The sequence below is a fragment of the Herpailurus yagouaroundi genome, unplaced genomic scaffold (genome assembly GCF_014898765.1).
Source record: "Herpailurus yagouaroundi ecotype Mexico unplaced genomic scaffold, PumYag 159, whole genome shotgun sequence".
NCBI lineage: Eukaryota > Metazoa > Chordata > Mammalia > Carnivora > Felidae > Herpailurus > Herpailurus yagouaroundi.
This window is the reverse complement of record NW_024412400.1, coordinates 6,275,857-6,292,760: the sequence shown is the minus strand read 5'-3', so window position 1 is coordinate 6,292,760 and position 16,904 is coordinate 6,275,857. Positions and strand designations below refer to the sequence as shown.

The following is a 16,904-nucleotide window of genomic DNA, read 5'->3' as shown; positions in this document are numbered from 1 at the left end:
ACGGGCACCATTTTTCTCACACTTGCTAACTTCTGGTCTCTGTGTCACATTTTGATAATTCTTGCAATATTTCAAACTTTTTCATTCATCAGTGCATTTGGTCTGGTGATCGGTGATTAGTGATTTTTTGATGTTATGATTACAATTGTTGGGGTGCCACAAACCAGGCCCTTAAAAGGTGGTGAACTTAATCAACACATGTTGGGTATGTTCTGACTGCTCCATTGACCAGCCATTCCCCCATCTCTCTCCCTCTCCTCTCAGGCCTCCCTATTCCCTGAGGCACAACAATATTTCAATCAGGCCAATTAATAACCCTACAAGGGCCTCTAAGTGTTCACGTGAAAGGAAGAGTCACACAGTCTCTCACTTTAAATCACTCAAAAACTAGAAATGATGAAGCTTAGTAAGGAAGGCATGTTGAAAGCCCAAATGGGCAAAAAAGTAGGCCTCTTTGCATCAGTTAGCCAAGATGTGAGTGAAAAGGGAAAATTCATGAAGGAAATTATTGCTGACATGGAGAAAGTTTTAGTGCTCTGGCTAGAAAATCAAACCAGCCACAACTTCCCTGACACCAAAGCCTTATCCGGAGCAAGGCCTTAACTCTCTTCAACTCTAGGAAGGCGAGAGGGGTGAGGAAGCTGCAGAGAGAAGTCTGAAGCCAGCCGAGGTTGGCTTAAGGGAGGAAGCCGTCTCTAGGACGTACAAGTGCAAGGTGGAGCAGCAAGAGCTGATGCAGCAGCTGTAACGAGTTACCAGAAGATCTAGGCAGGTTAAAAGGCGGCTACCCTGAACAACAGATCTTCAATGCGGACCAGACAGCCTTCCTGTGGAAGAAGACGCCACCTAGGACTTTTTAGCTAGAACCAACTCAATGCCTGGCTTCAAAGTCTCAAAGGACAGGCTAACTCTCGTTAGGGGCCAATGCAGCTGGTGACTTTAAGTTGAAACCAATGTTTATTTGCCAGTCCCAAATTGCTAGGGCCCTTAAGAATGATGCTAAATCTACCCTTCCTGTGCTGGAACAGTAGAATAACAAAGCGTGGATGACAGCACATCTGCTTACAACATGGCTTACTAAATATTTGAAGCCCACTGTTGAGACCTACTGCTTAGAAAACAAGATGCCATTCAAAACAGTACTGTTTACCGACAACGGACCTGGTCACCCAAGAGCTGCAATGGAGTCGTACAACGAGATTAATACTGTTTTCGTGCCTGCTAACACAACACCCATTCTGCAGCCCGTGGATCAAGGAGTTAATTCTGACTTTAAGTCTTATTATTTAACAAACACATTGTATAAGGCTAGGGATTCCTCTACTGGGATCTGGGCAAAGTAAACTGAAAATCTTCTGGAAATAATTCACCATTCTAGATGCCATTAAGAACATCTGTGATTCATGGGAAGATGTGAAAATATCAACATGAACAGGAATTTGGAAGAAGTTGATTCCAACACTCATGGATGACTTTGAGGGGTTCAAGACTTCAGTGGAAGATGTACCTACAGATGAGATGGAAACAGCCTGAGAACTAGACTTAAAAGTGGAGTCTGAAGATGTGATGAATTACTGCAATCTCACGATAAAACCTGAACAGTGAGGGACTGCTTCTTACGGATGAGCAAAGAAAACGGTTTCTTGAGATGGAATCTATTCCTGGTAAAGGTGCCGTGAAGACTGTTGAAATGACAACAAAGGATTTAGAATATCATGTTAACTTAGTTGATGAGGCAGCAGCAAGGTTTGAGAGGACTGACTCCAACTCTGAAAGAAGTTCTTCTGTGGGTAAAGCAGCATCGCATACTACAGAGAACTCGTTTGTGAAAAGAAGAGTCAATTGTAGCAGATGTTACTGTTGTCTTATTTTTAAGACCCTGCTATAGCCACCCAGCCTTCTGCAGCCACCCCCTTGATCAGTCAGCAACCATCGACATGGAGGCCAGACGCTCCACCAGCAAAAACTTTATGACTCACTGAAAACTCAAAGGATGGTTAGCATGTTTTAGCAATAAAGTATTTCTAATTAAGGTATGCACATTGTTTTTTCAGAAATACTGTATTGCCCACTTAATAGACTATAATAGAGTATAAACATAACTTTTATACACTCTGGGAAACCAACAAATTCACTTTACTTGCCATTTTGCAATATTTGCTTTACTGTGGTGGTCTGGAAGTAAACCCACAGTATCTCCAAGTATGCCTGTGCTAGGCATTTACCTGATTACTAGTGAGCCTGAAACCTTTTATTACGTTTATGTTTTGATGTCTTCATTTGGGAATCTTCTGCCCATTTTTTATCTGATTTTTTTCTTAATGAGTTCTTTCTGTATTCTAAATCTAAGCCCTCTGTCAGTTATTCATGCTGCGAATATCTTTTCTACTCTGTGGTTTGCCTTTTTGTTTATTAATGACGATAAACCATTTGTTCTTCTTTCAATAAAGAGAAGCTGGGAATTTTAAAGGAGTCAAATTTATCAATCTTTTATGTTATGTGGCTTGGTTAAAATATTTCCTTAGGTTGGGACATGAAGGAAGATGTGCACTTAAATTATCTTTTTTTAATTTTTTTTAATGTTTTTATTTATTTTTGAGACAGAGAAAGAGCATGAGCAGGGCAGGGGCAGAGAGAGGGGGAGACACAGAATCCGAAGTGGGCTCCAGGCTCTGAGCTGTCAACACAGAGCCCGATGCGGGGCTTGAACTCACGGACGGACTGTGAGATCATGACCTGAGCTGAAGTCGGATGCTCAACCGACAGCCCCCCAGGTGCCCCTTAAATTATCTTCTTTTTAAAATTTTTTTTTCAACGTTTATTTATTTTTGGGACAGAGAGAGACAGAGCATGAATGGGGGAGGGGCAGAGAGAGAGGGAGACACAGAATCGGAAACAGGCTCCAGGCTCTGAGCCATCAGCCCAGAGCCCGACGCGGGGCTCGAACTGATGGACCGCGAGATCGTGACCTGGCTGAAGTCGGACGCTTAACCGACTGCGCCACCCAGGCGCCCCTTAAATTATCTTCTAAGTGTGAAGAAATGATTTATGGTCTGGGTGATTATCTTTCTCCTGCCAAACACCTGACTGTCCCAGCAGTGTGGGACACCCCGATGAGCGGCTTGCTTGACGATCCCGCAGTACAGCCACTCTGGAGGGGTATTTTACCAGGATGGCAGGTCCTAGACTCCAACTCTTATCTCTTCAGCCCTGAATTTGCCAAAAGTGCACTTTCACCTCTCAGATTCCTCTTCTTCTTTTTTTTTTTCTATGCTATTTGTCTCTGTCTATAATCAGATTCCTCTTCTTAACTGGCAAACACCCCAATCACCCCAGGACAGAAGCAGCGCTGTATCACTTCTCTATAGCACATCAGTTCACAAACAGTGAGGTCTCTTGACTACCTCTCCCTCAAAGGAAAGCACAGGATGCTGGGAGAACCCATCAAAGATGACTCTCTGCGGGTAAGGAGTGATAACTGGAAGGTAATGAATAATGGACAAAAAATGTCTAAGATCAAAACTGCAGGATGAGTGGTGGAGGGTATCTTGAGAGTAAGCAGGGGTCGACAACATAGGCTGCTTGACTAGGGACAGTCCAGGAAACAGAAGAGAAAACTGGCTCTGAAAACATCCAAGATAAGTAAGGTGGTTCTACTGACCATTAAATCAAAATTAAAAGAAAAACTAATCATTACCTGCAATCTGTACTGAGCCATCTTCTCCAAGAAGAATATTTCCAGCTTTCACATCTCTTTAAGGAAAAAAAAAATTAAAAAGTTACATATTAAAAAACACCTATTCTTTGGAGTCACATAATTTAAGCAATTGTTTACTGTATTCACACAACACTGGCAGTAAATTCTCTATTTTACATTAAAGGGTGTTAAGGCCAATAGTAAACGATTTTTAAAATTTTAGTCACTTGTACCAGAATCTAAATATTATAAAGAAAGCTACAATAACAAATAACTTTTTAGTATAAAATCTAGAAGACCCAACACGATTAAATACTTGTTTGGAATAAGGGTGGCCAAAGAATGCAACCCTCACCTACTGTCACTTAATTCTACTTTTTGAAATATATTGATTAAAAGAAAATTTTTTTCAGTTCATTCATTTTGAGAGAGAGCAAACATGAGCAGGGTAGGGGCAGACAGAGAGGGGGGAGAGAGAATTCCAAGTCAGCGGAAGTCACTGCTTCCGCAGTGCAGAGCCTGATGCAGGGCTCAAACTCACAAAACCTGAGATAATGACCTGAGCCGAAACCAAGAGTTGGACACTTAACCACTGAGCCACCCAGGCACCCTAAAATATAATGATTTTTTTTCCACAACATAATACATGGTCAAAATTTTTATTTTTTTATGTTTTATTTTTTGAGAGAGCGAGTGCACAAGCAGGGTAGAGGGACAGAGAGAGAATCTCAAACAGGCTCCATGCTCAGCACAAGAGCTCGGTAAGGGGCTCAATCCCTAGGATCATGACCTGAGCTGAAATCAAGAGTCAAACATTTAACCAACTGAGCCATCTGAGGCACCTCTCAAAAATTGTAAATGGTATGTGGTTAAAAACAGGGACTATCCTACGCCCGAGACATAAAGATAGATATTAATCATTCAAACATCTTTATATTTTTAATCGGTAACTATTTGTAACTCAAATAGTACACATGCACACATTCTTATTATAAAAACCTAAATATCACCAAAGAGCCCAAAGTCCCTCTACCCACCATTCTCAAGTCTAGAACTTTCTTCACAGTTTTCAACTATTACCAGTCTAGTCAATACAATATGTCCCTGTGACCTACCTCGGCTTTTCTTCCAACATAAATGATACTACACTATCCATTCAAAGCTACAACTTGTTTTTCTCATACATACAACAATGTGTTAGCAATATCTGGCAAAATTTAAAATCCTCAAATCCTCAGTAGTAGTAAATCCACTTCTTGATAACCCAGAGAAACCCTCACCCGTGTACAAACAAGGACGTCACTGCAGCATTGTTTGTAATAATAAACCAAAAATGATAACAACCTAGAAGGCCAACAATAGCAGAAAAGTTGAACTAATTTTGTTACAGCCATAAAATGGAATAAGGTCAATCAACATGGTTTGACTTGAAATACCCTCTAACACATACTACTAAATGAACAAATCAAATGAGAGGACAGCGCATTTTGTAGGGCATCATTAATGTTACACACACACACACACACACACACACACACACACACACACACACACTTTACATCTATTCCAAATGGAGAGTAATGAATGTTTCCTTCTGTGGAGAGGAATGGGTTTGGAATCAAGGCAAACAGTGTTGAATATCTTGTGGAAATGTGATCATGTATTTATTTTGTAATTAAAAATAAATATACAGAGAGCCAGTCTTTGAGGCTAGGCAAGAAAGAGCAAGGCTAGGGGCGCCTGGGTGGCGCAGTCGGTTAAGCGTCTGACTTCAGCCAGGTCACGATCTTGTGGTCCGTGGAGCCTGGAGCCTGTTTCCGATTCTGTGTCTCCCTCTCTCTCTGCCCCTCCCCCGTTCATGTTCTGTCTCTCTCTGTCCCAAAAATAAATAAACGTTGAAAAAAAAAATTAAAAAAAAAAAAAAAAAAGAAAGAGCAAGGCTAGCTCACGGAGGAAGGCTTTGTCATGAAGAGGAACCAGCGAAAAGCACAACACTTCATCCTTTTCTTATTCCTGTCTTATCTCTTATCTTTAGATCATAACCATTCCTCAAAAAAAAAAAAATCAAGGGGCGCCTGGGTGGCTGAGTTGGTTAAGCATCCGACTTCGGTTCAGTTCAGGATCTCATGGTTCGTGGGTTCGAGCCCCGTGTCGGGCTCTGTGTGACAGCTCAGAGACTGGAGCCTGCTTCGGATTCTGTGTCCCCCTTTCTCTCTACTCCTCCTCCACTCGTGCTCTGTCCCTCTCTCTCTCAAAAATAAACATTAAAAAAAATTGTTTTTAATCAACAATTTCACAACTGTATCAGCTTCACCATACCACAACATGCAACACTTTTCCTGAATGCGTACTGACGCATGAGGCAATCACGCTGCTGAGTACTCTGCACTGTTCATACATCCACGCAATTCACACGGCATTCTCCCAGAGCTGACTTAGACTCCAGCTAAGTCTACTCTACAAGCAATTTACACAGCCTTCTCCCAGAGCTGACCCAGAGTAGAGCCCAGCTAAGTCTACTCTACAAACATGAAGTCTCTGACTTCAGATACTATGAATAGGAGAAAACTGAAGACCTTCCCTTCCCTTGGTGACAAAAACCATCCAAGTCAACCACCAATTTTTAACTCCCTTTTCTGAGTTTATCTGGAATGACATCTAAAACTCAAAAAATGTATACTTTAGTCACTTCCTCCTCTGTATTTTTGCAGCAGGCTGTATCACAGCATTAGCCCAGACTACAGAAATGTGATCATAATCTTCGGGCTGCCTCTTTCAGCACGAGCTAAGATCTGGACTTGTACCTTAATAGATTTCTATATCACCTGCACTTACTTACTTACCAGCATTATGATTAGTAAACAGGAGACATCTCCCAGATATTCACAGAATATATTTAAATAACTAAGGAGACAATTTCCTTAAATACTCTTCTGGAGATAAGTGGAAGTATTAAATGAATGAATGAATGAATAAATGAGTAAATAAATAAATCCAACTAAATACCAAAATAAAACTTGACTGTTTCCTTTCCACCGTCTCAAACCCCAATTTCCACCTCCTAACTCTGTTCCAAATGTTAGGGTTATAAAGTAATACGCTGCAGTCAAACAAGACAACCTACCTATCCAACAACGGGAGACCAAATTGTGGTATATCTATACAATGAAATACTAAGAATAGCAATGAACATATGAATATGGAAGCATCACCAAATATATCCTTAAGTGAAAATAATACTATGTATGTATGTTTCCATTGTCTTCTTTTTTAAGGAAAAAAAAAGAGGGATATACATATGTTTATATTGGCATAAAATCTCTCTCAAAGGAGTCACATGAAAATGGCAAGAAATGGTTTCATTTAGACCAGGATACCAGAGGTTCAGGGAAGGAGGAAGACTTTTTAAAAAATACTTTATTTAAAAAAAAAAAAACAACTTTATCTTTTAGAACCATTTTAGATTTACAAAGAAATTGAGAAGACAGTGCGGAGGCATTCCCACATGCCTTACACTTAGTTTCCCCCATTGCTAACGTCTTACATTAGTACGGTACTTTTAGCACATTTAATGAGACCGGTACTGATGCATGATTATTAAAGTCCACAACTTACTCAGATTTTTTAAAGTTTTTACCTAATGTCCCTTTTCGGTCCCAGGATCCCATTCAGGATTCCACATTAAATTAGTTATGTCTCCTTACGTTCTGCTTGTCTATGACAGTTTCTTTGACTTTCCTTGTTTTTGATGACCTTGACAGCTTTGAGGAATAATGGCCAAGTATTTTGTAGGATGCCCCTCTAATGGAATTTGCCTCATGATCAGACTGGCGTTACGAATTTTTGGAAGGAAAACCACAGAAGTGAAGTGCCATTTTTATCACATGATATCAAGGTACATAGTATCAATATGATTCAGTACAGGACTTTTTTTTTTTAATCATATACCATTTTGTGCTTTTTTGAATATTTAAGACACATACATGTGTTACCTAGTCAAATAATGTTTTATACAAGTTTTTGTTTTTTGAAGTGAAGAGACAATAATCTATTTTCAGTAGAGCCTGTTAGGGTGACTACTTTTCCCAATCAGCTCCTCAGATAATCAATTCCATGCTTCCCATTTGAAACCAAAGTGCAGTGTGCAGAACAGCTTCCAGGAGTAAAAGCAGGAGAAAATCATGAGGCTAAATGGTTCACTGGACAATCAAACATACCAGTCTGTCCTCATGGGCAACAGGACAACTGACCTTCCAAGAAAAAGATTTGTAACTAAATACCTGGAAATCCATAAAGGCCTTAAGAAAACAACCTTTCTTACTCTGCCACAAAATCCAAGCAACCCAGCAGTCCAACAGTTAAATCCACCATCCATTCTTAAATAAAAAACAACAGTGAGTTTTGTTTTTCACAGCTTAAGGCCATTTCTCACATGCCACTACTGCACCAAAGTGACAAACTCCTTGTAAAATTAGAAGGAATATCATATTTTTCATAAGGAGCCCCTTTTAAAAAAAATGTTAAAAAAAATAAAGGGAATATCATAGAGAGAAATAAGAAAGAACAGTGAGTATTTTCACAGGTTAATGCCATTTCTCACATGTCACTACTGCACCAAAGTGACAAATTCCTTGTAAAATTAAAAGGAATATCATAGACATGCTTGACTCTTTCATTAGCAGACAGCAAAAGTTACTGCCCGAAACATGTTTATGACTCATCAATAGGCATAGTTTGTGGAAAACTCAAAAAAGGTCAAGAGAAGCAAAGAATCAAAATGAAAGCTGGAAAATACACTACATTTTAAGCATCTCTTTTTTTTTAAATGCTTATTTTTCAGAGAGAGAGAGAGAGAGAGAGAGAGAGACAGAGTGTGAGCGGGGGAGGGGCAAAGAGAGAGAGGGAGACACAGAATCCGAAGCAGGCTCCAGGCTCCAAGCTGTCAGCAGGGAGCCCGACGCGGGGCTTGAACCCAAGGAACCATGAGATCATGACCTGAGGTGAAGTCAGACACTTAACCGACTGAGCCACCCAGGCGCCCTAAGCATCTTAAACTGATTAGCCAACATTTCTGCTGGGGCAAACCTCTTTAATGGGGAAAATATTGGAGCAGGTAGATACAGAGAGAAAAGTTTAAGTCTAATTTAGAGACCTGTTCACCCTAGTTAAAACCTCTAAACACAGTGAAGATGGAGGAAAATTATTTGACCCGATCCACCAGTCTAACCCACAAATGTACCCAAAATAAAGATGAGAAGCGGCAAAAACTACTACATAGGTTCAGCTGTCCCCCAGGAAGGCCGCCTTCTCCCAAGCCTGCTGAAATCTCAGAGTAGCTCACAGCTCAGAGTGGTTGCTGCTGAAGTTTAAGCAGTGGTTCTCAGTCTTCGCTGCACATCATAATCACCTGGGGAGCTTTTAAAGGTCCCAATGCTGGGGCACCTGTGTGGCTCAGTCGGTTAAGTGTTGACTTCAGCTCAGGTCATGATCTTGTGGTTCATGAGTTTGAGCCCCGAGTCAGGATGTCAGGATCTGCGCTGACAGCTCAGAGCCGGGAGTCGGCTTTGCGGATTCTGTGTCTCCCTCTCTCTCTGCCTCTCCCCTACTCGTTCTCTCTCTTTCTCTCTCTCTCTCTCTCTCTCTCTCTCAAAAATAAATAAAACATTAAAAAAATATTTTTTTTAACTCCCAATGCCAATGCCTCATCTCAGACCAACTGAATGGACTTCTTGCAATGGATCCAGGAATCAGTACTTATTAAAGTTTCCTAGGTGATTCCAGTATGTAGCCAAGGTCGAGAATCTCTGTTTTATTTATTTATTTATTTATTTTAACGTTTATTTATTTATTTTTGGGACAGAGAGAGACAGAGCATGAACGGGGGAGGAGCAGAGAGAGAGGGAGACACAGAATCGGAAACAGGCTCCAGGCTCCGAGCCATCAGCCCGGAGCCCGACGCGGGGCTCGAACTCACGGACCGCGAGATCGTGACCTGGCTGAAGTCGGACGCTTAACCGACTGCGCCACCCAGGCGCCCCGAGAATCTCTGTTTTAAAGTGTGAAGATAAAGAATCCATTCCAGCAACATGGCAAAATATGTATGGCAAACAGTCTTGCATCACTACTGCCCGGGCCTTTGTTGCAAAACCCACCATTCCCCTGCTACACAAACAAAAGAAATGCTGGATACATTAGGAAGGGAAATTGTCACACTGCTGAACATGAACTAAAATGAAATCCTCAAGTTTCAGAAATGAAAGGAACACTTAAGAGCCAGAGCAGTAAGCCTTGAGAGAGAGAAGACAAGCTGCCCCAAATGGCTGGGAATCTCGGATTTTAAAACGGTCCTGGACCGGTTTAAGGTTGAGAGTACAATTGAGACCCTTGCATAAAACCAGGAGCCTGGAAAGAATGAGCCACAGTGAAAGATACCCTTAACAAAAGTAAACTAGCATAGCCATGTTAAAATAAGATGTGATTGTCTTTAATACAAAAGCATTTCTAGGAATAAAGAGGGTCATTATATTATTTTTTTAAAAAGGAATAATTCACCAGAAAGATAACAATCCTGAAAGGGTCACTGGATTCCAGGGCTCCTTCTCACGAACCTCTGGTTTCCATTGTTCTGACAGGAAGTCAGCTCTCAGTCATACTGAAGCTCTCTGTCTTAGCTTGTTCTGTTCAAGCTGCTATAACAAAAATACCACAGCCTGGGTAACTTAAACAACCAACGTTTATTTCTCACAGTTCTGGGGGCTGGGAAGTCCAAGATCGAGGCAGTGTCTGGTGAGGGTCCACTTCCTCCTGGTTCATAGGTGTAGGAGTGCTGACAACACTGACTCCATCTTTGGCCCTCCATTTTGTCCACGCCCGCACAATGGCCTCCCTCGGGGCCACGTGTTCCAGTCCCCATGGAGGTTAATGCATGCCCTGACCAGATGCAGGAAGGCTCGTGCTGACCTTCCCTAAAGTGACACACACAGAGGTGCCACTTTAGATATCTACCCCTTGACATCACCCCCATGCCCCTCACGGTATAAAAACTGGGGGTGAAGATGTGGACTGGGAGGTGAATGGAGGCAGACAATAGCGGCCATAGCTGCTTGGATCGTCAAGTTCATGCAATCCCCCTGTCAGGAAGTTACCCCCAGTAAAACTCTGTAAATGGTACAGAGTGACTTTCGACGTTTTTCATTCTCAAAGTGACTTCTCGGTGTGGAGGTGACATTACTGACCCGCCACCACCTTTTAACCACAGGTGACCATCTTTTCACTTTGTCTTCACGTGGCAAAAGGAGCCAGGGAGTTCTCTGGGGTCTCTTTTGTAAGGACAATAATCCCTTTTATGAGGGCACCACCCTTATGACTTAATCACATTCCCAAGGCCCCACCTCCAAACACCACCACAATGGTGATTAGTTTCAACACATGGATCCTGAAGAATCGCAAACGTTCATCCTACAGCACTACGCCCCCTACGTGATGGGCTGTTTTCCTCTTGCTGCTGCCAAGATACTCTGTGCTTGCATTTCAACGGTGTAATTATAACGTGTCTGCTTACAGATTTCTTTGTATTTGTCTTCACCATGGTTCACGGTTTGGAAGTTGGGGGCCATTATTTCTCCCAGTATTTTTTTCTGTCTCTTTTACTCATTTAGCTAAATGAGAGCTGATATATATATGTATAGACTCAGAGTAGATGTTACAGTCATACAAAACTGAGCAAAATGGGGATGGAATTACCTACCTCGTAAAGCAACCGTAACTGTAAAGATTCAATGAGGTAATTAATGCAGATGACGCACTTAGGATACCATACAGCACACGAGCTTCAGTGAATGCACAGTATTGCTATCTATGCCCGAGGTCAACAAACATGTTCTTAAAGGCCCAGGGAGTACACGTTTTAGGCTCTGTGGGCCAGATGTTCTCTGTCACCACTACTTTGTTTTCATAGTGCTAGAGCAGCCACGGACAACCAATAAATGAATGGGCGTGGCTGTCCTGCTGTTGCTTTTACAAAAAACAGGCGTCAGGCTGTGTTTGTCAGTCCCTGATGGTCTACATGGCGATAGAAGATGGGCTTTTTCCTCTCAGAGAACAGTCTATCCATAAGTGACATCAGTCCAGTATGGTGACTCTGTAGAATCAGGGAGTCAGGCTCCTTCTATGTTATTGCCTTATCTTCCCCCTAAGTTCTTGCTACATAGCTCAGGATGGCTTACCACCACATCCACATTTCAGGGGAAGGAAGGAAAGGGGAAACAGAGGTTATGCCACTTTCTGTTAGCAGTGGTTCTCAGGACATTTGGCAATGTCTGGAGACATCCTGGGTTGTCACACTGGGTGTGGGGGATGAGGGGGGTGCTGCTGGCATGTAATGGGTAGGAGTCAGGGATGTTGCTTAATATGTCCTACAACACAGAGTTCAGCCCCTGCAACAATGCACTATCCAACCCACATGCCAATAGGGCTGGGGGTTGGGGGGGGGGGGGGAGGGGTGGCGGTGAGAAAACCTGCTAAGGGAACAACTTTGAAGTAGTATACATTTTTGTTCTCACCACAGTGGCTAGAAATTCATTCACACAGGTGTTATCTGACCTGCATGGTAGGCTATGAAGTGTTGCCTTTCTTCTGGATGGTCATACGCCCAGTAAAAATGTTACCTTTTACGCTTTTTTTCTTTGAAAAGAAGAGGAGACCCACCGGGGGCCAAGTAGCAGTTTCTGGCATTTTTTTCTCCCCCCTAGAAGACGGATGAACATGAAATCAGAACTGAGGTATTAACTGAATTCTGTTCATCGAGAGCATTAAGGTATACATTCATAGGGTTGCCGCTATCCAGCGGTTAGGAATCCTGTTTTTCAGGCCACCTTTTCCTCTTGCCAGTGCAGGAAATGCAGTCCCGAAGCTTTACTCTTTGGTCATGCCCTTTTCAGTCATCTGTTAACCCGTTATTGTAACTAGGAACAAAATGACAGGATACAATTTTAAATGAAAAACCCTACTGTCTTAAGAATATACCTTCAATGCTTCCAAGATGTCTGGTTTATATATTATTCCTTTCAGTCAGCTGTTCTTCATAACCATAAAAAGAGTTCATTTTTCTTTATAAGACTTGAGCTGGTTGGAAAATTTAGACAGCTAGAAAGCATTATTCATTTTTATGTAGAGTAGGATACTTTTATAAATGGCTGATTGCATTGGTAGATGTTTAAAAAAAATTGTTTTTTTTACATTTATTTATTTATTTTTTTTATTTATTTTTTTTCAACGTTTATTTATTTTGGGGACAGAGAGAGACAGAGCATGAACGGGGGAGGAGCAGAGAGAGAGGGAGACACAGAATCGGAAACAGGCTCCAGGCTCTGAGCCATCAGCCCAGAGCCTGATGCGGGGCTCGAACTCACGGACCGCGAGATCGTGACCTGGCTGAAGTCGGACGCTTAACCGACTGCGCCACCCAGGCGCCCCATACATTTATTTATTTTTGAGAGACAGAGAGAGACAGAGCGTGAGCAGGGGAGGTGCAGAGAGAGGGGGAGACCCAGAATCCGAAGCAGGCTCCAGGCTCCAAGCGGTCAGCACAGAGCCTGACGCGGGACTCTAACTCACAAACTGTGAGATCATGACCTCAGCCGAAGTCGGATGCTTAACCGACTGACCCACCCAGGCGCCCCTATATATGTTAATTTTTTTTAAATGGTGCTATTATCAGGATAACCTAATTAAAGGTCTGTATGTGTGTCCATGTGGGGGTGAGGAGATTACTTGCTTTTTTTCCCTCCCTATTCTGATTCATTCCTTAAAGCCTCAGTTTTAGAACTTGATAGTTGTCTGACCTTTGATCAGTTACTTTTCTGGGCCTTTGTTTATTTGCTGAGAGATTAGGGTTAAGTAGGTGAGCTTTAAAAAACTGAGGTATGGGGCACTTGGATGGCTCAGCAGGTTGAGTGTCCAACTTCACTTCAGGTCATGATCTCGCAGGTCGTGGGTTCGAGCCCCGCATTGGGCTCACTGTCAGTCTGTCAGTGCAGGGACCACTTCGGATCCTCTGTCCCCCTCTCTGTACCCCTCCCCCGCTAGCGCTCTCCCAAAAGCAAATAAATATATTTTAAAAAGTTTTAATAAAAGCTGAGATATCACTGACGAATAAAATTGTAAGATATTTAAAGTGTACAATGTGCTCGTTTGATGTATGGACACACTGGGAAAGGATTCTTCCAAGATAATTAACATACCTGTTACCTTATATGTTTACTTTTTGGGTTTTTTTTTGTTTTTTTTTTTTTTTGGTGAGAACACTTAAATTCTACTCTCTTAGCAAAACTTACTCATAACTGAGTTTGTATTCTTTTACCAATCTCTCCCTATTTTCCCTATCCCACCCGCACTCCCCACCCCAGCAGCCACTTTTCCACTCTCCGTTTCTAGTTCAACTTTTCTTTTCTTTAGCTTCTACATACAAGTGATACCAGGCAGTTATTTGTGTTTCTCTTTCTGGCCTAATTCACTTAGCATAGTGCCTTCCAGGTTCATCCATATTGTCGCAAACCACAGCGTTTCCTGCTTTCTGTTTTTTTAATGGCTAAATAATAATCCACTGTACATATACCACATCTTTATCCATTCATCCACTGATGGACACTTAGGTTATTTCCACAGCTTGGCTCTGAGATGATGACTTCACTTTCTTTGAGTATATACCCAGCACTGGAATTACAGGATCATATGGTAATTCTATTTTTCATTTTTTTGAGGAACCTCCATACTGTTTCCCATGGTGGCTGTATCAGTTTATGTTGCCACCATCAGTGTACAAAAAGGTTCCCTTTTCTCTACATCCTCATCCAGGATCTGTTATCTCCTGTCTTTTTGAAAACAGATATCCTAACAGATATGCGATGATATCTTACTGTGGTTTTGACTGTATTTCCCTGAGGATTAGGGAAATAGATCGTTTTTGGGAAAATGTCTATTTGGAGCCTTTGCCCATTTGAAATTAGGTTATTTGGGAGTTTCTGTCTCTGAGTTGTACAAATTCCTTGTATACTTTGGATATTAACCCCTTATCAGAACACGTGGATTGCACATATTTTCTCCCGTTCCATGAGTTGCCTTTTTATTTTGTTGATGGTTTCCTTTGCTGTGAAGAAGCTTTTGAGTTTGGTGTAGTCCCACCTGTTTAATTTTTCTTTTCCTGCCTTTGCTATTGGTGTCACATCCAAAAAAAAAATCTGTGTTTCATGTATTCCCATTCTGATCTTTTAAAATTTACTTCCTTCTGCTAACTTTGGGTTTAGTTTGTTCTTAATTTTCTTTTCTAGTTCCTTAAAGGTAGGTGATTTTTAAGATTACAATCTTGTGTCTCCCGCCTTTTTTCTGCCTTTATTTTAATTGAGCATTTTACATGATCCCATTTTCCTCTCCTCTCTTAGCATATCAATTCTTTTTTCATTTTTTAGTGGCTGCCCTAGAGTTTGCTATAAACATTTACAACGAACCCAAGTCCGTTTTTTAAAGAGCACTATACGACTTCTCTGAGTTTTCTTTTCGTCTCACATATCCTGGACCGGGCACTAGAAAGTCTCTCAACCCAGAACTCTGAACAGGCATACACGACAAACAAACGAACAAAACAAGAATTTTAAAAATCCTCCACGCCTGCTCTCTGGGGCCAAAGGAGCAGAAAAGGGGCAGCCTAGCACAGACCTAGCAAAGGACCCATAGCTGGAGTCACAGGCTGGCCCACTGTGCCGGAACCAGAGGTTTTAAGCGAAGACCAAATGGGAAACCCCATCCTCTGCCCCACACCCACGGCAGCAGGTAGGCCCATACTGCCCACCCCAGTAGCACCAACAGCCCAGCCAGCATCTCTTGGCCCAGTAGCCGGCTGTAGAGAGCAGCCTGGGCCCAGCACTTCCTGGCACTTCACACAGCGGCAAAGGACAACCCAGACCCAGTGTCTTCCAACTCTCTACCCAGCAGCAAAAGGTGGCCCAGGGAAATGTCTTCATCCCCACAGGCAATACTAACAGAGAACGAATGGGGGCCCCACTGGCACCACGTGGCGTGGGCCACAGGATGGGCCCCAAAAAGTGCTCACAGACCCACAGGTACAGCATCTATCTTCCACCTTCCACCTAGCAGCATCAGGCCTGGGGCATTCTACTCTGCTCTCAATGGTGGCATCAGCAGGATTGAGCAGAGAGCCCCAGCAGTGCCAGGTGAACAAAACAAACCAGAACAGCACTGTAATGGCTCTAAAAATCAAACTGTCATTGGAACTACAGCCCACAAAAGTAGACTAGGTCTTATATTCTAAACCTCAACGGGGCAAACACCTGCTAAGATATATACTTAAATGGGATCAAGAGTCTCCTAACATGATATGCAAGATATCCAGGATACAATTTAAAAATCACTCATCATACCAAGAACCAGGAAGAACTTCAATAAGAGAAGACAACAGACATCAATACCGAGACGAATCAGATCTTGGAATTAATTATATGCCAAGAATTGTAAAGCAGCCATTATAAAAATGCTTCCACATGCAATTTGGGACTATCAAAACAAATGAAAAACAGAAAATCTCAGCAAAGAAACAAAAGTGATAAAAAGAAAAAGAATCAGATTATCTAAAAGACTATAATAACTGAAATACTCAATGGGTTCTACAGTCGAATGCAGAGGAAAGAATCCGAACTTGAGAACACATCAATAGAATCCACTCAGTCTTAACAGAGAAAACAAATACGATGACAAAACCTGAACCGAGCCTCAGGGCTTCTAGTACAATAACAAAACAGCTACCTTTTGTATTATCAGAGTCCCAGAAAAAGAGGAGGAAAAAAAAAAAAAAAAAGGATTAAAAAACTACCCAAAGGTATGACTGCTGAAAACTTCCCAGACTTGGTGAAAGACAAAATCCTACAGATTCAAGGAGTTTGGGAACCCCAAACAGAATATACCTAAAGAAGTTCACACCAAGACATCATAATTAAACTTCAGAAAACCAAAGAAAAAACCTTGAAAGCAGCCAGAGAAAAACAACATCATAGAACACTAATTCAAATGACAGACTTCTGATCTGAAACCACGGAGGCCAGAATTAAGTGGTAGAGCACCTTTCAATTGCTGAAGGAAAAGCACAGTCAACAGCAAATTCTTATATCCAGTGAAATTATCCTTGAGAATGACCACC

At 41.9% G+C, this 16,904-nt stretch overlaps 1 protein-coding gene across 2 annotated transcripts in view; it reads right to left on the bottom strand.

Moving 5' to 3' along the window:
• Positions 1 to 16,904, bottom strand: part of OXSR1 (oxidative stress responsive kinase 1) — a 103,478-nt gene that overhangs the window by 44,046 nt on the left and 42,528 nt on the right. For both annotated transcript variants that reach the window (XM_040479800.1, XM_040479801.1), the window contains one exon: positions 3,698 to 3,753. In XM_040479800.1, coding sequence (XP_040335734.1) covers positions 3,698 to 3,753 — 56 coding nt within the window. The remainder of the gene's footprint in view (positions 1 to 3,697; positions 3,754 to 16,904) is intronic.